Below are 25,956 nucleotides of genomic sequence, written 5' to 3' on the forward strand. Positions count from 1 at the left end.
AATTATGTCGACGATAAACGACAAGATACCTCGCATGTAAAACGACGTGCTTGTTATGAGAGAAGTAGGTCCAACGCTCTTACGACTGCTATAACGATTAGGCCCTAAATCATAAATGACGATGCAGGGAATGAATGACTGACCTGATGAACTGGCATTTTGTTTGTTGGTGGAATGGCGCATATATAATTTTGACTTCTCGATAATTGGGACTTGGGGTCTTCAAAGACCTTGTCTTGCGTATAGTTGAGTTGATCTGATACTAAAATAAGAGTTGTTTGACTCTATGTCGCTTCGAGAGACTTCACAGTTAAGTCACTCAAGGCGTCAATGATACAGGGCTTATTGTCCAGCCACCCCAACGTCGGGGCTTGAGACAATAATACGGATGCATTCAGGCATCAATATCTGATCAAATGAAGCTCGCATGGCTGTATTAGGAGAAGATCTTGTGTGTGCAACAAGGCATTGAGAATAGAACACAACAAGAAGGATATAGGGATCATCCTAAACGAGTATGTACATAACATGAGGTTCCAGGACAGTCGCGTACTGATAACGAATAGCCGGGCTTTCTCCGAGCGGGTCAATTGATGATGCGACCTGGGCTACTTGTGGCGTCAAGGTCATATCAAAAAGATTTAAGATCTACAGCCTGGTTGATATAAGAAGCGAATTTTATATTCTTTTGGAAAATAGCAGCGCGGCATGACCTAAACTCCAACACCCCGTCCAGGTGTTTACAGACCCAATGGAACAAGCCAGTAAGTATATCGACAGGTATCAAATAGTCTAGGCAAACAGCATCTTGGTATCCAGCTCATCCTTGGCAGGACGCTGACCACCAGCAGATCGGAGGCCGAGATCGCCCTTCCTGGCCCGTCTCTCCACCTCTTGCTCAGCGCGTGCATTGTGTCGCGAGGCCTTCGTCCTTCGGAGGTCGGCGCGGACCTGGTTCGGTGACACGAATTCCTTGTTCTCGTAGATAATGGGACCGCCAAAGGAGCCCTCTTGAATCACAATGGGGGTCAGGACAAATCGGGGACCAATCTCGACCAGGTTGATGTCAGTATCCGGCTTTCCAGACCTAGATTTGGATTTCGACTCCTCATCCTCTTCTGCTTCCTTCGTTGTCGCCTCAACCTCGTTGATCTGATAGTTTCGAACCCAAATCTTGCCGTCGACGAAGCTGAATCCCATAACATGGTCGATGAAGGGCTTGGATTTTCGGGCACCTTGGGGAACTCCGAAGGTGTGGAGGAAGAGCTCCTTGATCAATCGCAGGTGAGGCTGCTTGTCAAAAGCGCCGTCAAAAGAGAGGACAGGTCGTGATCCCTTGAGGCAGTTGCCGGTAAAATGGAGTTCTTCCATTGTGTGCACTACGTTTTATTAGCGGCTTGAGTCATCTGTTTTGTTGCTCTCGTCCCTTACAGTTCTGAAGGTGGAACTTGATGGTAGGTCCATTGGGAACCTTGCTGAGCCAAACGTAGAGATCCTTGCCCTTTCTTGCCTCAAAGAATAGAACATTGTTGCAGTTGTAAAGCTCGGCCAGCTCGTTCAGTTCGTAAAGCTTGGTCTTGGAATCGAACTTTGCATCCTTTCGACTGTGAGGAAGCATAGATGCAATATCGTTAAGGAGGTGACGGTGTCTACACAAATTTCATAATGTCAGTGGGATGCGCTTCCAATTCAAAAGCAGCAGGATCCTTACCGGTAGGTGACGCCTCTGGAGGAAAGAATCAGAACCCTCTGCTTGTTCTTTTTGATGCCATTGCTAGGCGCTTCCGCCTTTGGAGCGCTGGATTTGGAAATAGATTTGTACACAGCAGCCATTTTGAGTACGCTGCGGCTTCGCGATTACTGTCGATTATCAGGAAGACCTATCGTAATTCTGGTGATGGATGTTTTACTGGACAAGCAAGGCTTTGCGACGCGGCCAGGCAATTTTCCAAAAAAATTTGGTCGGCTGGGATTTGATAAGAACTCAAAGTCGGGCGATAAGAGAAAGTGGGGATGCTTGGTGGGGCCGTGACACCGCCCAAGCCCGAGCCCATTTCTAGGTGGATGGATCCATCCCAGACAGAAATCGAAACAATACCGAGCCAGGGGTATTAGGAGTTGGCATGGATTAGTAGTAAGGCAGGTAGGTAGAAACCTAAGAACATGCAGTCGCGATGGTACAGTACACGTGCGTTTTTCCAACGAAAGTCACCCGAAAGGGTTGACTTTGAAAAATTATAGTTTGCATCAATTCGAGCACTAAAATATGATAAACAAAGATCAACCGCCTTTCACTTCTAACAATGAAGACCGGTGTTCCAGCACATCCAACAGCATGTGACAAGAATGCCCCGCTGTGAGCACAAATGGACCCTTGAGAACAAGCCAAGCACTAGATCAATTCATTCGACGTTTGGCCCAAAACTCGCATTCGATCTGATCAGCATGACGTGGAGGCGTATAGAGATTGTGGCGTCTGACTCGGACGGAAGCGAGATGCAATGCAACAGCTTGCAGTCAGGGCGAACATTATAAAGAATTCATTCAGCTACGTTAAGATGACCATGTCGCAGCGATCGTTGGAAGCATCAACCCCAAGACAACCATCATGACAAAAAATAAGAACAAAGGAAAGCCGAAGTAACCGCGCCTTCTGATATAAAAAAAAGACGTATCACGATTCCTCGCCTCCTCCACTCTCCATTAACTAGGAGCATTTTCGGGGACAAACGAGACGCCAGGTATCCCAAACCCCAGAGCCCTATATCAATCTGCAAACGGTTCCGCAAGTAATTTAACAGCACTTTCCACCCTTTGCGGCATCATCGTCGGCAGGCTTGCTCAGCGAAATGTTGGTTCCTGCGCCTATGGTGGCCTGGGCGCTGTCGCCGCTGTCGAGGGCCTTGCTGGAAACGATGCGATAGATTTCTGAGCCAAGTATTAGTTTTTGTCACAGACATAGCATCGGGGGATGCGAGATAACCGACCAGTCAAAATGTTCTGGAATGCAAGCTCAACGTTGCTGGCATCGAGGGCGGACGTCTCAATAAAGGACAGGTGGTTCTCGCCTACATGTGTCAGTTAAAGGGATCCTCCTCTACTTCATCAATCAAATTTGTCCGAGGTAATGCATACTGGCAAAAGACTTGGCCTCCTCCGTGGGAACAGCTCTCAGGTGTCGCAAATCGCTCTTGTTTCCAACCAGCATAATGACAATGTTGGCGTCGGCGTGGTCTCGTAGCTCCTTGAGCCACCGTGTGACATTTTCGTAAGTCTGGTGCTTGCTGATATCGTAAACGAGGAGAGCGCCGACAGCACCTCGATAGTAAGCGGAAGTAATTGCGCGGTATCGCTCTTGTCCAGCGGTATCCCAAATCTGGGCTTTGATTGTCTTGGAGTCGACCTGGATGGATCTAGTGGCGAACTCGACACCGATGGTCGACTTGGAGTCGAGGTTGAACTCGTTGCGAGTAAATCGACTGAGAAGATTGGACTTTCCGACTCCAGAGTCTCCGATCAAGACAACTGCAGGTTCACAATGTCAGCAATTAGCGATCGCAAGCTCCAGGCCAGGCGTGGCCTCGGGAGGTGGTAATGACGGCACCTTTGAAGAGGAACTGCAAAGGGGGTCCACTGGTCAGCAACTGGCGGGACGGTAGGGAGAGGGTTGGGACGTACATCATACTCGTCGTTGGCCATAGCTGCGGTGTTGTAGCTTCAGATGAGTACTGAATTAGATCGAGTTGGAGGATGGAGGATGGAGGATGGAGGTGAAGGTGAAAGTGAGTGCGCTGCGAGAAAGACAAGTCGACGTCGTTGAGGTGTGGGATGTGGAGAGGGAGAGAATGCGCGGCTCTGGCGATAGGCGGTTGTTTGTTCCTTTACCTCCAATCCTCGTGCCGAGGGGTAAAAGCCTGGACTACCTAAGGTGCCCGCCCAGCCCACCCCAGAGCTGCGCTGTACCTCCCGCTAGGTAGGGGGTTTCAAGCGCCTCTTTGTTAGCCCATGAAGTGGAGGCCAGTAGGTAACGTACCTACCTACAGTACTAGAGGTACCCAGCGGTGGCATCCACTACAGCAAGGTACTGTAAGCCTAAGGCCAGGTAGCATGGACGGGGCGGGTATTGGATTGGATGGATGGACGGGCATGGATCCAATGCTGCGAACAGCGCTGCTAGGTTCCAACCCGTAATTTATCAAATCCCAGGGAATGCAACCTGTCCCTAAAATTGGTTGCCCCTGCCTGACAGGTAGACAGATTGAACGCTGATTCAGAGCTAAAGCTACCTAGAGCTAGAGCTCTGGAGAGTTAGAGTTAGAGTGGCTTTGGGAAACGGGCAACAACAAAGAGAAAGTTCCAAGTCGTGTGTATGTACAGTATGATATTGAATGGTCAGCGACCGAATCCGGACACCTCTAAAGTGAGAGGTCTCAACTAGCTTGGTGAGACTATGATGCGTTTATAGGCCGCATCCATACATTAATGGTAATTCAGGGCATTTATCTGGATCTGAAAGCTGATCACTGACCGCTTGCAGATACCCTGGATCAATTTGTTTTGGTCGCATTGTAATGTGTTCTGCACTTTATTAATGCACATGGTCAAACCCACACACACACCTGCTCCATCTCCTACTTTCGACCAATTCAACACTCCGCTACAGTCACAATCGCTTAGTTAGCCAACTACAGTATCCCAATCAGTCAAGGATACCATGATATTGGCAAGGTAGATGCTTCATTGAAAATGTCATGGAGACTGTGGTGAACGATCTTTTTTCACTTTGCTCGTGCTGCACGTATATCATGGAGCCTGGGGAAATCAAGTTTGGCAAAGACACATGACCAAGACGCTGTTGTGTAGCAGTAATCGATTCATTCGTATTGCCCGATGACTAACTTACTCCTTTGTCAGTCATGGTATTGATGTTTGCCACTCCGTAGTTGATCATATCAGAACTTGACAGAACTCAGCGGATTGGGAAAGCCAAACTCATCATATTTTGTAATTTGAGGTTTATTTTCACTGATACAGGGTGTGTAAATATACACTGTACCGTAGTACTTTCATATAGATAAACATTCGTCATGTGTATGACTTTCACAGCAACACAGTATTACTATATATACCTTCGTAGTTTGTAATGGAACAGTTGCCCAAGCATCTATCAAAAAGGATAAAAAGGTATCAAGCGGTATATGGCAGTTATAGGGTAGCGACTCAGCACAGGCAGTCACGTGCTCACGCGGATGTCAGGCAGCACTTTCCGCCAAAACCGCGCCAAAGATGAATGCAAATAGTTCAGATTGTTGATTGAAATAAAAATAAGTGCATTCTGTACCTAAGATCGGGTTTGTAAAGCTACCTAGGTGCCCATTTAATCGAATGCTTTATTTTCTCGAGCCTCTTCCAGTTTTGTAATTATCTAGCCCTCAAGAGATCAATACCTACACCTAAGGGAGGTAATCTTGAGCTTACCAAGATTGAGTACCTACACTCGCTGGCTGGAAACTGCAGTCATTTGAGCGTTGGAGCAAGCCTCAAAGGTTCATGATCCACCACCGTAATTCACTGGCTTCCAAAGGTACCACCTGTAACACATATCCCAGATTCAGTGAGTCAATTCGGATTGCCCCAACACACACCCTTACTAACATTACTAGTTGGATGCACACCTGATTTTTGTCGTGCATGTCATGCGCCTTTGGCGCTGATAACAACTGCCAGTCATGGAAGAACTGCCATCAGAGAAGGCTGACGACGTCGATGTTGTCATGGATGATTCTGATGACGAGTCAGTGGCATCTACTATTCAAGCCGATCACGACTCAGAGGAGGAATGGATAGTTTCTTCGGTCCTGGCTGCGTGGAAAGTCGAAGGCAGCTGGCGGTACCTGATCGAATGGGAAGGCTTTGATCTGTCTGAAGCTACCTGGGAACCTCGGCAGAACTTGAACAAAAACCTTATTGAAGAGTGGAAGGAAACAAAGGCAAAACCAGGGTTCGATCTCTACCAAACGATTGGAGATTGGAAGAAAGCCTGGAAAGATGCATATGAGAAAAAGCTCGTTCGTCATAGGGAGAGAAACCGACGTCGGAAGCGCCGAGGACTTAAACAACACTCTTTCGAACACATGGAACTCTTGTTGGAATGGGTCAATAGATTTCCAGATGGAGAGGGCCTCAGTGCCTCTACAGAATCGAGCCCATCCTCCGCAGACTATGATTCGGATTCTGAAGTCGGACAGTATCAGCCCTCCTCACCCGAAGAACGGAAAAGAACGGATGCCAACTTGAGCGACGATCGTTCATCTAACAGCAGCCGTCGCGGCAGTGCATCGCTCACCACCAAGGCATCACTCACGTCTTCGGCCAATCACACGCAACTGCCACCAAGACGCTCAAGCATCGGCTCTGCGGCAAACAAAATCTCAAACCCAAGACCAGCGCCTGCGAACAGTCTCCAATCCAAGTTTGGCCGTCCAGGGTTGACGAGACGTACCGATGCTAGATTGGGCAAAGTTCCACTGACGGCTCGCAAAACTCAAACTGCACAAGTCTTTACTGGCAATGTCTTTGCAGGAGGAATACGAAGGAAACAGCGGCAGACTCTTGCTGAAGTTGCAAAGGATCCTACGAAGAAGCCCAGGTTTTTAAAACCTCGGTATGCAAGAATTGTCGAAAAGGCAGGCCGTGATCGAGACGGTGTTGCACCATCAAAGATGCCTTCAACTCTCATATCTTTAAATCCGGCAGAGCGCAATGTTGAGACTCCAAGCATCCCGAGTATTGAAGCTGATAGGACCGAAAGTCCGTCTGACGATCGCGCTATACCCACCCACCATCATGACGATTCATCCGGTGCCGGCCAGACATCACAGAAGAACAACCACGGGAAATCGATTAGCTGGGGTACGGTTGAAAAGACAACTTTCCGAGAGCCAGAAGAGCTTGCTAGGGAAGGCAGCAGTCTGTTTATGCGTGAGGAGACACTCCCTACCGAGGCTCCATGGGTCGTGAAGGAAGAATGGGCACTTGATGCGTTACCCCCCAAGGATTCTCCCGCGAACCCGGCCTTCCAACCAAGGACTATCAACAGCCGAGCAGACGTACCAAATAGTCAGATTTGTGGGAACGATTATGTATCCACCGACAGCCGCGATGCAAACCCTTCCAATAGAACAATCATCACAGACGTCCAATTTGGCCCAGGCACCCAGGAGACGATATCTGTCAGATTCGAGAGATTCGAGCCCCAAAACGAACTGCCCTGGCCTGCGATTTTCGAGAACATGCCTTCGTTGATATTCACACACACTTGCATAACTCAAGACTTTTCATTTTATGAACCTGATCTGGCTGCCGACAAGCTGGGTAACGGCATTATGGTGAGCAATGATGCCACTACTAGTTTGATGGTAGTTGCGAACTGGCTTCGAGCTAGATCTCTTGGTGCTCTCTTATATCGCAATGATTTATGCATATTTGTGTGTACGCAGTCGCAAGAGCAAACGGCAACAACTGTTGAGTCTCCCTCGTTGTATTACTACCTTTTTCGGCCGGCTCCTGGCTTTACGACCCGCTGCCTCTCCCCGATCAACCTCCAGGAAGGTCTAGATGTAGGGGACGTGTTACCTCAAATGTCATTGACACTCTTTGATCGCTTAGTGGGGTTTCGATACGAACAACTAGAGAATCCTGCAAAACTCCCCAGTCAACATAATTTCTTTCTCGCGTTTCCAGGAAACACTTCAGACGAAGCACAGCTACTGAGTCTATGGCTTCGAGCCTGCAACTCTGACTGTAGAATCCTGTCTAGCTTTTCTCCTGGACACTGGCAGAGCCTATTGGAGCTAGACAGTGGGGTGGTCATCATTCACGAGGAAGCAATATGGTCTATACGCCTGTTTCCCGGCGTCAAGAACTTGCTACAGTTACCAGAAAAGTTCAAGTTTATGCTCTTCTCGAAATCCCTACAGCCTTCGCCTCTCTACCCCTCACTCGAACAACGGCGTAGGGTTGGAGATGTGAGTTTGCAGCCCCTTTGTGGACAGAACAGGACTGCAATCCTGATCACCCCCAGCTTTGTCATTTCAAAGCCACGCCAGCTTTGGAGATTGGTCAAATGGTTTTGGGAAAAGTATAACGAATCTGACTGCCCAACGCTTGTTGTTGGGGCCGGCTTCGATAGCTGGCTTCTTGAAGTAGCCACTGCGATAGAAACTAATTATTCGGGCTTAGCGGATCGACATGACTGCACAGACGAAATAACGACGGAACTTGAAGCATTGCAAAAGACCCGAGACTTGGTCCAAACCATCCAAGATCAATCATGCGAGGAGCAGCCTGGGGTCATCTTGGGCCCAGAATTGATCGATAACAACGACGAGCAGAGCTTAGTTAATTGGTTTGGTTGGTGGTCTATCATGAATCTTGACCAATACCGGAAATTCGCCGTGGTTGGATCAAGTGCGACCGATGGTGAACTCATACACCTTACCGCGAGGCCTGAATTTGCTGCATCAACCATTGCGGACGTTCGGGAGCTTGAACAACCCCATGCGCTCCAAAATAAGTTACCAGAGTTACAACAGAGGTTCAGGCTAATACCCGATGACACCAGTTCTTCCTTTCAGCGGTATCTGTGTGATCTTGACAGAAAGATCTGGGAACAAGGCTTTAGACCCCAGATACTCTGCCCCTACCCCGTTGCTTACTGGAGTCAGGCTATGGCATCTGAACTCGATGTCTATCCCCATAACGGCTTTGAGACGTACAGGGATTGTTTTAGACCGTTTAAGAAGGTACAATTCCCCCGTCACTACAATACCGCTGTTGCATTATGCTACACAATTGAAGGAGGTTGGAGTCTTGATGAAGCGCGAGGAGATAAGGAAAGAAAGCGACGGCCATGGATTATGATAATCAGGCCTGCGGACCCTCAACGTAAACCATACAGGTCTTTGGAGCTTATCATCTGGGACCCTGTCGGGACAGGTTTCAACAGAGGAGAACCAGTTTACGAAGGAGATCTTATTGAAGCACAGCGAATGATGATACAAGCAATCCGGGAAGAGTTTGGCAAAACGTTGCCGCTGCAGCGTGTCTGGTATGGGGAATGGGATGGCGATCGTTCATCTCCAGTTGACCCTGTGGATAGAACACTCCACCGTTTGGAAGAACTAATGCTCGACGTGAAAGCCAACATACCCGCAAACGTAAAACAATTGGCATTTAAGGGATGGGAGTTGGTTTTGCCAGAGGATGCGTCTGACCACCGATCGCGATGTTCATCTCCCGAGCCAATGGATATCGATATCGATGCTGGTATGGATGCGTTAAGAACAGTGTTTCATCCTCCTCGAGCGAAGCCGCTAAACGGAAAGATCGAGTGCAAGAACCATTTCTTTCAGCATTGCATGGAAGAGAGGCGCAAAGGCTCCGGGGGCCTTATGAGGTACAGATTCAAGCCAACAATGGAATGGTACAAACGCCAGGCCGAAGCAGGTCGTGGTTTTGAGCACATTGATATCGTGCCTTGGAAGGACTTCTTTGCGAAGTGCAATATGGGTTCTTAAAAGGGTTGAGGTGGTCCGACATACAGTAAGTAAAGTCACAAGAAAGACGTGTCTGGTCAACAGGGTGATTCGTCTGGGTATATTGGCTGGACTATGTACAAAAATTTGAGACCACGTCTCCATTAAGACGCTTTGTGTGAAGCGGTATGTATTACAGATAGTGACAACGTTTCTGCCCCCAATAGCTGTGTCCTGATGCAGTAACTCATCGTGCTGAAGCAGGGAAGTTTCTTGTGCTGAGTAAGACACCCTTGACACGTCGGATGCTGTCCCTCACCTTGCGAATCTCATCGTCAGGCTCAGGCTTGCGTGAGCGGCCGTACAAATCATAGCCATTATTTTGCTCAGGGTAGGCCATATACGTCAAGGTGTCAAGATCATCGCGCAACACATCAACAGCACTCTTAATCTTATCCATCCCCTCACTCTGAGAACGGTATTCATCTTTCAGGCTAGAAAGCGTCTTGTTCAAACTGGCGAGTTGGTTGGCGTTGTGATTGGCAGGCGATTCATTACTTGTAGAGCCTTTAAGAGCTGTCACGGAGCTTATAGGGAATGTGGTCTGCGTGCCCATGTCTCGATGGAACATTTCTGTAGGGTCTTCAGCATCACTTTCCTCCTCGACTGTGGTTACGGGGTTCTTTGGTGGGACTTCAGAGACAGTCTTCTCGAGTTTTGCAACCAATGCATCGAGCTTCTTAGAGGTCAGGTCATGAAATTCCGTACGAGCTTCGGCCTGGCTGTCAACCATAGGCTGGATGACGTAGCGACTTGTACCATAGACAAGAGTAGAAATACCAGTTACGGCGTAGAGAGCGTTGAAGAGACGCTCTTTGGTAACGAGAGGAGGAGGGCGAGGGGAGTTTGCGAGAAATTCGGGGTATGTCACGATTGGAGGGCGATCGACCGATGGTTGTTGGGAGGATGTCGATGAGGTGAGAGTCTCGGTAGGCGTTGGTGCATAAGAGCTGGCTGTTTCTGAGCCGAAGAAGGACTGCAACTTTTAGTGCTGGGCTTTGCACGATTGCAGATAGGAGTGCGAACCTCTTTTTCTTCTGAAGAGCCTTCCTGGCCTAGAAGCGCGTTTATCTCCGTCTCGTCGATTCCTTTGGACTTGAGGAATTCAACTTTCTTCTCATGAGGCGCGTCGCGCACAGCATCATTCTCGAGGAAGCGTCGTGCAACTTCAAGTTTGTCTCCATTGTCCGAAGCATCATCCGACTGTGTTGTCTCTTCTTCTGTTGTTTCGACTGCCGGTGCATCGACTTCTGATGTTGAGGTGCTTGTGGACGGAGTCGGCGCCGGGTCGGTATTTTGACTATCGGATTCGTCTGACTGCGCCTTCTGCCAGCTTGGGATGGCGGGATTGGAATCGGAGTCGCTCATTCTGAGTATTGCGACAAGGATGAGTAGGATGAATGGTAGCCAGATGTGTTGTTGAAGGTCGGGAGGATGTTCAGATGAAATGGAAGCGGTTTATCGATGCCGTCTCCGAGGTGCAGGCACATGCCTCGGTACTCCAGCCGATAACGGTGGAGTTAATAACTTTTGGGCTTCTGGTCTGGGGTCTTGTGGGGAGCCAATACAGTCGGGTCCAGTATGGATATAAATGGGTCGACTGTAACGGTGGTTACCATCACCTCCGTTTATTACTGTGGACAATATCGGAAGTCATGAAACCGTTTAGTCCTACTTAACGGTAGCCTGGCTCAAACGCGCATTCGCCAGAGAATATCAATTCCAGACAATATCTCAGATCACGGCCACCTATAACTCTCAACCACCCCAGTTGCACTTCTAAGGCCTTTCTTGGGAAAGGAAGTCACACGCATCATACTGAGCGCTTCATTGAGAACAACGGAAGAACGCGATCAAGCCCCCGCGACAATCAGCGCCGGCACCTCCTATCCTATCGGTCAATCTCAACGCGCCAGACAATCCAATCATCAGGGCAGTCAGTGGGCAAATCAGCAGCGTGTAACGGCCTTCGTCTCACGAGTCTTACCCTTACCAGCAGAGCACAGCGCAGAAAAGTCCGCTGTCGGCTAGACAACAGACTGGAGATCTTTTGCGCCTTTGCTCAGTTCTTGGCTCAGAGCTATCCAAAAGCAGGTCAAGTGGAAAACGGCCAGAAGTGAATTAAAGGGTCATCTGTTTTTGAAACCAATTGAGAACAATTGGAGCCAGAAGAAGAGAGCAGAAAGACTGGTGTGACAGAGACAATAGACTTTTGTAAGATGTGAGTTATAAGATTTCCTTTTAGTTTTGTCTTTCCTTGTTTGGTTGTATCAGTCAATCAATCAAATCAATCAGCACAGCACAGCATCATCAGCACAGCACCAACTCCGTCCGTTGCAGTCCAGTCCCTGGGAATCCTTGCAGCCGATAGAGGACAACTCTTCACCATTCCGTTATGTTAGTTAGTTTGGCGGCCATGCTTGTTTCTGGACCGATGATCAGTAGCCACGTGCTTTCAATCCGTTCGCTCGTATGAATCCCTGATTCACAAGCGAGAGGTCTCCTTACCTTACCTACCTTAGGTATATGTAGGCACTCAATCTAGGATTGGCTTTGGCTTTGGCTTTGGCTTGGCAGGTTATTTACAGGCCAGATTAATTGGTAATTTACCTACCTACATATCTATCTTCAGCCTTGCATACTACACAACTCCAGGCTGCCCGGTCACCAATAGATGGTCGTAAAATTGCTTGCTTGCCTGCCTGCCACGAACACAGCTGGAGGGCAACCTGACCTTCGTCCAACTTTAAACACGGCAATTGCCACCAACATTTCAAAGCTGCAGCTTCCCTGGTTTCTTTGCCTACCTACTTTCCACTTCCACCTTTCACCTTTCACCTTTCAACTCCGCGTACCCGTCACCCTCTTCTTATTGCGACCATCCTCCATTCATTGCCTCTTGCCGCCATCATCTTACCTCAACGACCTAAGCTTATTACAGCCTTGTCAATACCGACACCCCAAACTTACTCCCCTTCTGCGTGATACAACTCACCGTCGCTTCGCTTTGTTCATTTGCGCATCCGGTTCGGAAGTCTGGGATCCTGGAGACTCCCACCCGACATACATCCAACTTAATCTCTATTCTTTATATCACTTGCTCTTCAATCTTATAAGCTTTTCTTAATCTCGACTTGAACCCCAGGTTTCGCAAGCGCGATTCTGTCATCATGAGTTCTCGCCCACGTCGTTCAGCAGCCACCAAGGCGAATGAAACCATTTCTGTCCATGCCAGATTGGCTGACTCTCCAGAAAGAAGCGAAAGAAGTATGTCATCACGACGATCTGGTCGCGCCTCGGGCGTATCTGTCTCAAGAGATGACCCCTCCTCACCAGGAGGCGATCGTCATTTAAGTTTGACTGTCAAGGTTCCATCCAGCAAGCTGCGACAGGCCACCCGAGGGGACCGTGGCTTTGAAGGCGGTCAAATTGTGTCAGGAAAGCGGAACCGAGGAGCCAAGAAGAGCTATGTTGTCGATTCAAGTCCCGACGAGGACGAAGAAGAGGAGGAGGAAGCAGAGATCGAGGTGGAGGAGGAAGACGACGATGACATGGATGTTGATGCTGAAGGCGAAGAGGACGCCGAGGGTGATATTGAAATGGATCTAGCCCCCCCAACCATTACCGTCTCCAAGCCAGCCCGTTCGAAGCCAGCACCTAGAGCGTCAGCCGCAAAGATCATTCAGGATGATGACGATGATGACGACGAGCTTAGTGACCCCGCCGATAGTGATATGGGTGACGAGACTATGGGCTTCGGCGACGAGACTATGGCCGATGATGATGACGAGGATGCTGAAGGCGAGGAGATAGAGGTTGCTGGCCAAGAAGGCGACGAGGACGAAGATGAGGAAGAGGAGGAAGAAGGCGATGGAGCTGAAGATGACGACGAAGACGACGAAGATGGCAATCCAGATGAGTCTATCGACCTCACAAAGATGACGAAACGTCAGCGTGCCCGCTTCGAAGACGAAAAGGAGCACCAATACATGAAGTTATCAGATGGTGCGTGTAACACTGGTTTGTACGTTGGGTATACTAACAAGCTTGCAGAGGTACAAGCCAAGAAAGTTTTTACAGCCGAGGAACTGTCTATGCGCCGTCAAGAAATGGCCCGCCGTCGCCGTAACTTGAGCGAAAAGCGGAATGAGGAAGTCAAGGTACATCATCGAATCGCAATATAAGAGATATGTGCGTGTGTGGTCGCTAACGCTTCTCTGCAGATGGAAACCATCAACAAGCTTCTCAAAAAGCAAGCCCCCAAAATTAACCGCAAAGCCGCTGCAGGTGCAGGTCCGTCAGGTGAAGACGCAAATAGGCCAGATCCTGTTTTTGTTCGATGGGTCAGCAACAAGAGCGGAGTGCGAGTGGCAGTAACCGAGGAGATGCTTGACAGCCCTGCTGGTCAAGTCTTTGGGCCTCCAAAACCGCCATCCGCTAAGATGGTCCAAGAGGTAGCCTGAGTATTTAGGACTAGACACCTGTCCGCGATGTGAGCTTCCAATGAGGTTGGGTATGGTGCTCATCCCAAGCTGGTAGGTAGGCTTGCCCTGTTGACCAGGTCTATGATTGTTTGATGTCTTGGAAAAGGAAAAGAAATCAAACGAACCTTGCTGTATTCTCGTTTCCCTTGTGTTCTTCATTGTTCTTGTAATAGATAATGCAACTTATTAAGTACGCATTGCGGGCATCTTTATCACCAGATGTGTCACTAGGTAGATAATGCAACTTGTGCGATTATTTGCAGAAACCCCAGTAATTCACGGCAAGAATTTATCACACGCCATAAAGGGGTTGCAACACTTTCGGTAGCTATGTACAAACGTGCGGCTCTCTGCACCCAATCCCTCGACTTCCATTATATCGAACCAGGTCTGGAACCCCCTTTTGTGACACCACCATTCTCTACACTCATAGCGATGACGTTAAAAACCAAAGGTCATATACAGGTCGTAGAACATTCAAGATTTTTATTTAATCTAAAGATTAGTATCTCTTGAAACAAACAGGATAGCGATATCACGGCACCTTCTATCACTACCTGTGCAGTATATGTCTGCTGATTTTCCTGGTGGCTGTAGAATGGTATCAGTCAATGGACTGGTAGCATCTTTTACCTTGAGCGCTACCCACCTCGTTGCACGGCCGACCTTTGATGCCTTGTTGCCTGGGAGGTTGGAGGTTGGATACCGTTGTAGTACGTAATCATATGCAAGCTCTTTAACATCAACGCTGCCGGTATCGCATCAACCAGCCACCCCTTTGACGACTGCGCTGCCACTGCTACCACAGATATCTACAGAACAGTGTTGGGAATGAATACACTAGAGTCAGTCCAGGTTCAGTCCAGCGACATATCATCGTGCTCTTCTTATGGTGAGAGAGTTTTGAGTTACATAGTTGAAAGCCGCTATCTCCAGAGTATCTATTTTTGAGTTTTTCCGAGGCGCAAGTCCCCAATATACATATCAAATCAATGCCAGAACTCCAGAGTATCTGGGGTTAAACTCCGAGACCTCCATGATGATTGTTGATTCCTGAAAAGCCCATGGAAGCGTTCTATGGTTAACTGCCCGGAATTGAATGTATTCGACTGCATGCACTGAGCTGAAAACCCCCATTGGCCCCACACCAAACAATGCCCGCCCGCAGTGACAGTCACTCAACACCATAGGGGGACAATACTTGGATACTGTATTCTTCTCAGACAAGCAAGACATGAATTAAATACAATCAGGACCCTAAATGTGATGACATGGTCATTGCGATTGGACACGTAGTTATATCTAGTAGTATAAAACCCCTTTAGTCCAACCTTGAGTATCATCAAGACCTTCAACCTCAAGATACCTCCTCCAACAGCTCTTCAAGATGTCGCGAACCTCATTAAAAACGAGGACATCACAAGTACTTATCTCCAAAGGTAGGTGGCTGGGCGGAATCTGCCTTGCAGCTGTTTGACAGCCGGCAGGTCCGCAGTCAAACATTTTTTTCTCTGCCAGCTCTCTGCAGTCGTTTACAGTGCCAGAGAGTTGGCATAGAAGTGGCATGGGAAAATGATTCTGCTCAGTAGGTAAAGTGCATGCATACTAGCGAGATTCTTTTCTGTCTTTGGCCTTTCTGCTTTTTCTTTTTTCTCTTCTCCCCTCACCATCATCAGACTTTGCTTCGCATTATACTCAACCGTTTGATACCGGTCAATACCAATACGAACAGCAATCACACATATCCTTTCATCTGGTTATCGACCGAGTCTATAGTTTACATGAATTCTGCTTCTCCTTCTGAGGATATAACAGCTTTCAGTTCTTTATAGTCTCGAGCGACTCTCGTACGAAAATCAGCCCTCTTTGCTGCACCAAATTTATTCATCTCTACTCGCTTCCAGCTTCCAGCTACATATCTTCTCTTCGCTACTCGCTTCAACATAGCTCAAGACATCTATTCAAGCCCAGTAGCAAGTACCGTCAAAAGTATGTTGGATTATCAACCCAACTTGGCCGGAGCGGCCCAGGCTCTGCCTCTGTCTTTTCCCCAGCAGAGCACCTCAGCTCCCTATCAGGTCAGTCATTCATCCAACCTGGACAGACGGGACCAAAACGTGCTGATGTTCTGTTCCAGGCTCCTTCTGCCCTTATGGACCAGATCGGATATTTCCCCCATTACACTAACCAGCACGAGTTTTCGTCTGGATTGGTAAGTTCTTCTCCTCACTAGCAAATGACCACATCTCACTGATACCTCCTTTCTTCCAACAGAACACTTCTGTGACTGGAGAAATGTCCCAGATCAACAGCCAGCAGCAGAAGATGGGCGAATCTCTCTCTGCTTCTCACAACGCTAATGCTGCTGTTTCTCCTCCCGTGGTTGTAAGCTCTCGACAATTCAGCCCGACTCAGCAGGCATACAAAACGCCCTCACCATCAACTCCATCAGAGGTTGCCAACGCTAGCCCTAAGAATCTTCTTCTCAACCAGGCCTCTGTGGATAATATCCAGACTTTCATGACCAGCAACCAAGCTCAGGGCATGCAGATCCCTTTTGCCTATCCCCGCAACCATATGGGAGTCAACGGTATGCCCATGATGGGTGGTATGCAAACCGGCTCTATGAGCATGCAGTCTCCTTCCATGGACTACGTTCAATACCAGTATGCGAATAACCCTATGATGGGTTACCCTCCTGGCTCAATGATGGGATATGGCCAGAATCAACCTCAGTCTATTGCCAACAGCCAAGCTTTTCTTGGTGCTTCTGGCATGTATGGAGCGAATAGTATGCAGAACATACAATCATCTTGCATGATTGGTGTCCAGCACCCTTTCCAGAATAACGCTCAGCAAGTTCAAGGCTATCACCCGCATGTGTCTTCTACTCTTCGTCCAACTGCCACCCCTTTCACCCCTTCCCAGGGCAATCTTGCTGAGCCGCAGCAAATGGCTTATCCTGCCGCCAAGCAGTTCCAAGGTCAGGGGCTTGTCTGTGGCCCCCTCGCTACTCTGCAACATGCTCAAGGGCCTCAGCATACTCCAGTCACTAGAAAGGATGGGATGCATCAGACGCTCCAGGCGACTCAAGTATCTCCAACATCCCACCTCACCATGCAACAGAGCCCTCAGGGACAGTGCTCTATGAGAAAGCCCATTCGAAAGCAGTCTCCCAAGCGTGGCCGTGCCACTCAATCTGCGCAAAACGTTCCCAAGCGTCGCTGCAAACCCAGCGACAACACTGTCCTGACAAAGTCTAACGAGCTCAAGACCGGTTCTCCCATGTCCAGGGTCCAGAGTGCCATGTGCCGTGTGGCCTATGGCAAGACAATTCCACAGGGAGTCAAGCATATGGAAATGACAGCCAAACCCAAGCCTGACATTTCCATCGCCGATTACCTTGGCCAGCCCCAGCAGCTTCCCATCAGTTCTCCCAGCCTTGAAGTCCAGCAGCCTACTTCGCCAACCAAAATCGTTCAGTCTCGAACTCCTTCCATCGAACTGATCTCCTCCCAACTGACGTCCCGGCACCACGCTCTTACACCCCCTACTCCTCCTTCTGTCCAGCCTCTGCCAACTTCGCCTGCACAGCATTCTGCCAATACCAAGGAGAAGGCTGACAAGTACCCATTGTCTGACAAAGAGAAAACGATTCGTGACGCAGAGGCTCGAAATGCCCCCATTCCGCCTTCACAACGTCGCCTTGTTCGCTATGAAAGGGATGATCCTCGGCTTCAGCGAGATTCCAATGGGGAGCCTATCACCCCAGAAGCTGATATGTATAATGGTAAGTATTTTCGTCCGCCCTTTATCTTCCACTAATTCTGATCATATTAGTCTACTTTGTGGCGCCACCTACCGAGATATCAATGGACACGATTAACGAGCTGGTGGCAAGCTTCAGACGAGAAAAGCAGCAGAAGCAAGCGACCAATGCAGCCGGTAACGATGGAAACAGCAAGACCAAGGCTGCTAAGTCTAAGTCTAAGCCTTTACTTACGCCTACACCTACGCCTAGGGCTAAGAAAGGTCGCCAGAACAAAGGAGTTCGGAAGCTCACGTCGGAATCAGCAGAGAAGATCACTGTCAATAAGCGAAACAAGGCCATAACCACTGTTTCTACCCTCAGTGCTTCTCTGTCTCCTCCTGCTGCCCTCTCCACTTCTCCCATCGCTGCTTGTCACGACAAGAACGACAACGCAATCGCTAGCCAGCTCAGCCTCGACAACATCACCGACATCGAGGGTCAGCCCATCTCCACTGCCGAGGCCACCGTTGTTCACACTGCTTCTTTTGACTTCGTGGGTTCTCACCAGACAACATCTGGAGCTGGAAGTGTTGCTCAACCAGTTCCTGTCGACGAGTTCAATATTCAGCAAAGCTTCACTCAAGATGCTCCATCGAGTGATGAGTATAATAACCAGGCTGGTGTCTCCCTTTGTCAACAAAGCCCTGCTCTTCAGCCTACTGTCCCACTCATGACCCGGCCTACTGAGACTGCTTCTGCCTCTGATTCCCTCCAAACTAACGGGGAGCAGCCACTCAATGCTGGTTCTGAGGTATCTGAGGCATCCCTGGAGGACCTGTTCTCGTTGCTTGCGCCCGTACAACAGTACAATGAGAGTTTCATGGACCAACCTATTGAGTGGGGAGTTCCCCCTGCCCATGAGTCTCCCACCACCAAACCTGCTTCTACCGAGCCTGAATCATACTTTGAGAACGTTCATAACAGCATCTGCGAAACCTCTGACAAGGAGGACCTGTCTTGGTTTCTTCAGACAATGCCAACTCCTATCTTCAAAGACCCCTCCGCTGGTGCCACGAGTATCTCATCATCTCTGGACCTCGACTTATCTTCCTCGATCGCTTGTCTTCAGGCTGAGTTCGCCAGTGTTTCCGATCCTGATGCTGAATACATAAATACACCTGGACACAACGACATTTCAGTAATGACGGTCGAAATACCCAATGCACCGCCAATGGGGCTCGACGACATGCCCTACTCCCCTATCCGCTTGTCTCCTCCACCTCTTACTGGCCCCTACAACCCACCATCAAACCCCGAGTTCAAGCCCCGAGACCCCTTCAACACGGTCCTTGATGAGTATGTTCCACCGGATGATTAGCAGTCACCTGTTAGTGGCAGCGCAAACATCGAGAAGGATACTGAGGAGAAGAAACTTGACGATACTGCTGCTGTCGCTACCAAAAGCACAAACAAGCGCAAGATGAACGAGGGCACTGTTACGGCGCCAAACAAGAAGCCTCGCACCCGCGCCCCACCATCCAAACTCGTCCTTCCGCAGTGCGAGGTGCGCCACAATCCTGCAGTTGAGCAGTGAATCACCGCTAACGGGTTAAGAAAAGTGATGTTAACGGAGGAAGAAGTCGAAGTTGAGAAAGAAGATAATGACTGAGTGGAAGTTGACGCGGAGGACCACTGGAGAAGGCCTGACAGAATCAAATAATTTGCTCCTAGTTCTTGAATGTTGGTTTAGGGAAGGAGGAGTAGAAGATTCAATAAAGAAGAGATCATACACTTATAACTTACCCTTTGCAACGTGATGTCTCTTATTTCAAGATGGGCCACGCACAATAACATGGTAGTTTGTGTGGACTATGTCTGGTTATTTCATTTCCGAGAAACCTTCACCCTACCTAAGTAAGATTTGAAGCTGCAACCTGAAGCTGTCCAAAGTCGTGAGGAAGACGTCAGTGTCAATATCTTGGGCTATAGCCTGAGCATCCATGTTTTGCACACACACGAGTCTACTAGTGCAGTGCTCTGAACAAGATGGTTTGAAAACCTCTGTACTCCCCTCTATATTCTTGAGCTGGGCTGGATGTCGATTAGCAAGGAGTGTTATAATCTATTGATGTCTTTCGATGCGATCAAGTTTGATTGCATGTTCTCTGCTTGAGATATCCAGGCCGTAATGTTTATGTTCTTCCAAGCACTATTGGATAAATGCCGCTATCTAAAGTAATGAGGTAAAGCTGATAGACTCATCGATACTCTCTCTGTGTTTGCGAGTCTTGCAGGTTCCTGTATCTAAGCCAGAGTACTCTTGAGATGGGCATTATATTATCAGTTGGTGAACACCTGGCATTTACCTAGAGGTAGGTATTTACCTACTGCAGTACGTTAGTCAGGACCTATGGAGCCGCAATAGCCGATGGTTTTTGTCCAGGCCACCTACGTCACTTAGTCAGGGTCCCTTGCGATAGCAATGTCAATAGCTGGGGTACAGCAAGGCACGGTTGTCTACCCGTGCCCGCTGCACAGTCCTGACAGTATAATATATGCATGCACTAAGTGGAGATAATTATCATGCACAAATTACCTGCCAATGACAATAATTACTGGATATAATGGATATTGATCGCTTCATGTTCACATTGTCTTCCATTTTCATTGTGCAGGTGACAGTCACAATCCGTCCACGTGCATCGGCAACGCAAGGGCTCTCACCATCAAACTGGGCGGCTGACTATTGACTACCCAATCAGACAATTCAATTGACCGCTTCTGATTGTCATAGTGGTATCCAGTGGATGTGAGAATGGCTGGTGGCGCTCCCCCGCTTGTGCCTGAAGCCTTCCATTGAGCGGATGGCAGTCACACGACAGCCACAGTGTGATACTATAACGGGATCAGAAAAACTGGTAGTTGAGAACCCCAGGAGTCAGAATAACTGGGACAATTCATGTCATATCAGACCAGTAACACCATGATTCATTTTTAGCACCCCAAGTTTGAGAACATACTGTTTCTTCCACCCAGTACAGTATTCACATGCTCTGATTTGAATCGAGACTCCGAACAACAATACGAAAATTGCCAGGATTTGCTATGTAATGGATGCTGTCTCTGCTTACTCACTGATGCAAGTAACCGTCTTTGCGTCTGGGCCAGGATCCCAGGGTCAGCGCAGTGACCTAAAGAGGGTACTTGCGACCCAATTCAAGGACCAGAGTCCGAGCTGTCTCTTTTCAGTTCTGTTGCACAACACAACCTAACCGACCTCCACATCCATTTCTTGACAGTCCAGTGGATGCATGCCCTCCTTCAGTGGAGGACTGCAGTTGTAGGCGAGCATTGGAGAAGTCTAGGGTGATTAATTATGGGCCCATCAGGTACACCACTGGGCAGGCTGTAACCTTAAGGCAGGCAAAATTTGTCGCACAACAACACCAACCACCTCCTACACCTCATTCTTCCCACATTCCGCGCTGACTCAAACAGCAGAGAATCCTCGGAAATATCAGAACATATTCCCTACCCCCCTTTCCTTATACAGCGCAGTACATCTCTGTGTCTTCCGATTGCGGTATTTCTTTGGCTCCCTACCTACACGAATATACGAATACACTACATGCAGTACTAGACCTAGACTCGTCCAAGAAAGGTCCAGAATCAGTACCAAAAAACTTTACCTTGAAGCCCCCTCAAAAAGAAAAAAAAGAAAAAAAACACCCTTCGTCAATCATTGCAGTTCTGGACTTGGACCCCTGCCTCTAATGTCGCCTCCTCCTCCGCCGAAATCGCCTGGTGTTGGCGTTGGCGATCCTTTACCCGTCGTCGGCTCCGACCGTCCTCAGACGCCTGTCGATGGTGGTGAGTTTCTTGATCTCCTTGTATCTTCAGTACTGTATCGTCTATCGTTTTGATTCGTTTATTGTTCACCGGCCAATGTTCATACACAAGCCCAATTCCTACCCAAACCATCTTGATCCTGTCTGCTACGCAGGGTCATGGCTGTACAGAATCGATCACCGCCAGATTGAATTACCCAAACTCTGGAAAATCCAGGGACTTGGATCTCTCAAGTATCCAAGCTTGGATGCATCAAACAACCTAGTCCCTACCAAGAAAATCTAGGATGTTCTATTATGTCGTACGTACGTACTGATGCAGATACATCTATCTCTACGTACGACTTGAAAGTAACAAGACAGCAAGCCTTGATTGTCTCCCCTTCATCTCCCCTTCTCTTCTCTCCTCACTTCTCTGTTCTGTTCTGTCTTAAACCAATCTTGTCTTCAATTCCTTTCTGTGTCTCGTCTCGCATCTCATCTTGGACGAACGAACCCACTGCGGCTCTAGTCAGTTTCTGGGGATCCGCTGCCGATCATGCCCAGGTGAGCTGAGCCCTTGCAATTCTCCTGTTACAACTGCTTGTCAAACCTCTCCCAGTCTTGGCTGCGCTCTAGGCTCCTCTTCATTTCCCCATTCCCCGCGTTGCATGCCTCCTGTACTGTACAGTGTATAAGTGTCCAATGTTGATGTACCAATCAATTGGCGGACAAGGAGTCGCAGAGGACTGTACTGTACTGTAATGGACGAGACAGCAAGATGCCGAAGCGCCTCTCGCTTTAGTCTAAGTACCTAGTTCAAGTTCCCCCAGAAAAGCGCACAGGTCAGGACAGGCAGGGCCCATGCGATGGAGCGAACAAGCTGGAGCCCTTGTCAATAGCGCTTTACCTTAACCTGATCTCCCAAACGCAACGCAACGCCACCTCCGCTCAAACGATACCACCACCGCCTCCATATAAACCACCATACCTTGGTCCATACCCTTACCCTTTTCCTTTTGTTTCTGGCGCCCCTCGTACTGTACCACACACACCTTTTTTGTTGGCCGTTGTCCTTCTTTCCATGATCCTTAAACTTTGTCTTTCCAAGCTCTGCACTGTCGATCAAAAAGGAACCGCTATTAATATCTTCTAGTTGCAAAGACAAGTAATCAAGAACAAGATACTCAGAAATCACCATCTCGCGATATCACATCATCCTCCCCAACAACAGTCCACCCTCTGCTCCAAGTCGCATCCGTTTCCCCGCATTCTCGCTCGACGGTTGCCGCTGCCGCTACAACCACTACAAGTCCAACTTCCGAGTGCATTTCATTGCCATTGGGCTCTTCCGCGCAGTCACCAACAAACGTTGCTAAGTCTGCCTCTGGGGCCTCCGAAGCCCAGGCACGACCTTCCTCCGCCATGATATTCTCCGACATCTACAAGAGCCCGCGGTCCCCTATCGCTAAGCTTCGCCATCATCCAGTTCAATTGCCGACCCCACTGCCCGACAACACCCCGGATTGGTACAACGATGAACACGCCGACCTCCTCAGCAAGGACAAGGCGAAACAGAAGGAAGCTGTGAGACGATACCTCGACGCCAAGATAAAGAACGATTGGGACTTCTCATGGCCGTCTCGCGTTGTTGACCCTCCGTTGGCTGAGGGTGACGTAGCCGTCGTTGACACGGCTCCCGAGTCACCTGACGCTTTTGAGACCGTGACAAGTCTTGATGTCACTGAGCCAGTAAAGGCGGTTCAAGATGAGACACATGAAGATGATGGCTACCAAGTTGATGATCAAGAGTCGTCTGACGATGAGGACAATAGCGATGCCGAATCCATCTACAGCACTGTTTCTGAGGACCCCGTTCGCTTTCGCACACGTCTAGAGTGGACGTCGGATCTTTCCGACGATGATGATGAGCCCGGTCCCTCGCGATCACCTTTCCGCTTCGACAACCCCAACAACGTGGGCCCAACTGTCCAAGCTGCAGTTCAGGCCAAGCGCGCGAAGCGACGGAGAGCAGTCCGCCAGGAAATGGAATGGAACGAGGGCCTTGCTTGTTTCGAGGCCCGGCGAAATGCATGGACCGGTGCACGAACTGTTCGTATCCGAGCCAAGCCTGTGACACCCCCTGCTGTGTCACCTTTATCTCCCCGTCGTTTCTTTTTTCGCCGCTCCATGTCGACATCTCCTCCCAGCTCCACGATTGCGTCTGCTCTACCACCACAAGTCAGCGATGCTTCCGACAATTCATCACTAGCAAGAAGCGACGAACTTCGCAACGCTCGCTCCAAGGATACAACGCCGTCAACACCCCCCGACAGTCGGAACTATCCTGTCGAGGTTCTTCTTCCTCTTGCGCCACCCCTCCTACCACCCAACAACCCTCTTCGTGCGTCCATCACACCTTCTGTGTACCTCAGCCTTTACGACAAGGTCATTATCCATAGCCTTCAGCCCTCATGCCCCATCAATCTTTCAGACATGCTTCGAGCTTGCGTTACTGGCTGGAAGCGGGACGGCGAATGGCCCCCTCGACCGACCATGCCTCCACCAGCTCCTGCTGCCAAGAAGAAAAAGGTCAAGAAGGCTACAAGTCAATCAGACAACACGGGCAGTACAGTTCGACGCATGAGCTTTGGACTGTTGGGCCGTGATAAGGACGATGCGACAAATGGAAAAGGTATTCGACGTAGTCTGGTCCGGGCTCTTGGCATCGGAGAGACGGCAGACACGCCCAAGTAAAGTTATACCGTCACGAATTCATGATCATGAACAAAATTGGGAGGAACATCATTACGACTGACGCATGGCGCTTATATATGGGCTCTCGCTTTTCGCTCGGTATACCATGTATGGAAGGACATATGTTTGTGTTTTTTGGGTCTAGTCTGCTTCCCGTACTCGTGCCTTCATGACTTGGTCATGTTGGTGTATGGTGTTTTTGGAATGGGGTCCTCCTCCATATAGGAGTTCTTTTTGTATGGGCTGTGGGCAAGCACATTGATACCTGCCTGTTTCCAACAGTGCTAATAACTTACAACCATGTATTTCTCACTTCAGTATTATCAATTTTGATGCGTATCAACATAAACTCCTTGTCAAGACTGACACGATGTTGGTGATTTCATGATGTAATCGACTCTACACCTTGGCGCTGACGCCATTGCATGGATGTACAGTATACATTTGAACAGCATTGAGTTTGTGCGGCAACTAAAGCCGACTCAACGAAGTTTCAACGTCATCACACTAGCTTGAGATTCGCGTGAGATCCAAGTTACCGGGTCGTTCCGTACGCGTCATGCCAGGTACCGAGCCTGCCGATCATTCATCTGTGAACAGTTTATTAGTTTGTTATTCGATACCGTCGCTATGTAGTCCTATGAATCATACCCAAATAGATCTCGAACTCTGTTCTATCCAGGATTCTATCCTGAACAAAGACTGAAGCTCGCATCTTAACTAGTGCCTTACTCAGGCTTCTTTAGACTATTCTGATAGTTTGGAATTATGTATCGCAGCAGTTAAACTGAATCCACAGTGTTGCTGAGTTTTGCGTCTGCAGCTAGGACGAAGGAAAATCAAAGATGTAGAACATCTGCTTGGCCAACTGACTGTTTCCTATTCGACAAAAGCCCCCTGAACAGCTTTGGATCGTTAGGTGTACAAGAAGGATGATAGTGTACTTATACTTAAATCAGCAGTCGGAATCTCATCAAGGTCCTGGAAGCTGTGACAAAATAATAACTTATCAGAAGTGCTAGTTTATCCTGAAACTTAGTTACCAGGTTTATGCTTATGTCAAACAGAGAAAGGGTACCCCATTGTAAATGATAGGGTTGCTCTACAATTCAAACTTTGTATCTTGGGTTATCATTAGAAACTGTATTTATTGTCCTATCTGACAATGGGCTCACAAAGAGCTTGGCAGGAAGAGGCACTCTTATAATCTTTTGAGATTTCGTTCCTGACCATCAGTTCAAGCTAACAAGTCAGAAGTGAGCCCTTGGTATCTAAGCATATATCCGGTCCGGTCGGCATCATGCAGCCATGGCTCGTCACTACATATGCTGGTCCTCGTTCCAGTTAGACACTCGTCCTTCAAGAACCAGACCTCAAAGCTTGATTTACAAGAATATCTCAATACAGACCTACATGAAAAAGGAATACACACCAGTAAACTGAACTCTTCCTGTAGATCGAGAGTTGATAGCCACAGCAACTTCAAATCCTATAGACAAGGAAAGATCTTTCGAGGTATCCAAGCAGTTCAACGTAATTCT

General features: G+C 48.7%; 7 protein-coding genes across 7 annotated transcripts; 4 read left to right on the forward strand and 3 right to left on the reverse strand.

The window, feature by feature from the left end:
* Nucleotides 1-792: 792 nt before the first annotated feature.
* On the reverse strand, nt 793-1,833 carry FIESC28_09724 (uncharacterized protein; the record flags this gene model as incomplete). The annotated part of the gene is made up of 3 exons (XM_031163860.1): nt 793-1,379; nt 1,432-1,649; nt 1,712-1,833. The coding sequence occupies 3 exons, from the start codon at nt 1,831-1,833 to the stop codon at nt 793-795; spliced, it is 927 nt and encodes a 308-aa protein (XP_031012078.1).
* Nucleotides 1,834-2,794: 961 nt separating this feature from the next.
* FIESC28_09725 (uncharacterized protein) lies at nt 2,795-3,699 on the reverse strand (the record flags this gene model as incomplete). Its single annotated transcript, XM_031163861.1, has 4 exons — nt 2,795-2,928; nt 2,988-3,068; nt 3,136-3,525; nt 3,600-3,699. 4 exons carry the CDS (start codon nt 3,697-3,699, stop codon nt 2,795-2,797), a joined length of 705 nt encoding a protein of 234 aa, XP_031012079.1.
* A 2,030-nt stretch (nt 3,700-5,729) lies between these two features.
* On the forward strand, nt 5,730-9,578 carry FIESC28_09726 (uncharacterized protein; the record flags this gene model as incomplete). Its single annotated transcript, XM_031163862.1, has 1 exon — nt 5,730-9,578. One exon carries the CDS (start codon nt 5,730-5,732, stop codon nt 9,576-9,578), a length of 3,849 nt encoding a protein of 1,282 aa, XP_031012080.1.
* Nucleotides 9,579-9,783: 205 nt separating this feature from the next.
* Nucleotides 9,784-10,964, reverse strand: FIESC28_09727 (uncharacterized protein; the record flags this gene model as incomplete). The annotated part of the gene is made up of 2 exons (XM_031163863.1): nt 9,784-10,572; nt 10,623-10,964. 2 exons carry the CDS (start codon nt 10,962-10,964, stop codon nt 9,784-9,786), a joined length of 1,131 nt encoding a protein of 376 aa, XP_031012081.1.
* Nucleotides 10,965-12,766: 1,802 nt separating this feature from the next.
* FIESC28_09728 (uncharacterized protein) lies at nt 12,767-14,059 on the forward strand (the record flags this gene model as incomplete). Its single annotated transcript, XM_031163864.1, has 3 exons — nt 12,767-13,601; nt 13,650-13,756; nt 13,820-14,059. The coding sequence occupies 3 exons, from the start codon at nt 12,767-12,769 to the stop codon at nt 14,057-14,059; spliced, it is 1,182 nt and encodes a 393-aa protein (XP_031012082.1).
* Nucleotides 14,060-16,071: 2,012 nt separating this feature from the next.
* FIESC28_09729 (uncharacterized protein) lies at nt 16,072-19,425 on the forward strand (the record flags this gene model as incomplete). Its single annotated transcript, XM_031163865.1, has 5 exons — nt 16,072-16,158; nt 16,218-16,292; nt 16,355-17,870; nt 17,921-19,187; nt 19,230-19,425. 5 exons carry the CDS (start codon nt 16,072-16,074, stop codon nt 19,423-19,425), a joined length of 3,141 nt encoding a protein of 1,046 aa, XP_031012083.1.
* Nucleotides 19,426-23,083: 3,658 nt separating this feature from the next.
* Nucleotides 23,084-24,415, forward strand: FIESC28_09730 (uncharacterized protein; the record flags this gene model as incomplete). The annotated part of the gene is made up of 1 exon (XM_031163866.1): nt 23,084-24,415. The coding sequence occupies one exon, from the start codon at nt 23,084-23,086 to the stop codon at nt 24,413-24,415; it is 1,332 nt and encodes a 443-aa protein (XP_031012084.1).
* Nucleotides 24,416-25,956: the final 1,541 nt, after the last annotated feature.

Source organism: Fusarium coffeatum (genome assembly GCF_003316985.1).
Source record: "Fusarium coffeatum strain FIESC_28 chromosome Unknown BRIP53273_contig_262, whole genome shotgun sequence".
In the NCBI taxonomy this organism is placed as follows: domain Eukaryota; kingdom Fungi; phylum Ascomycota; class Sordariomycetes; order Hypocreales; family Nectriaceae; genus Fusarium; species Fusarium coffeatum.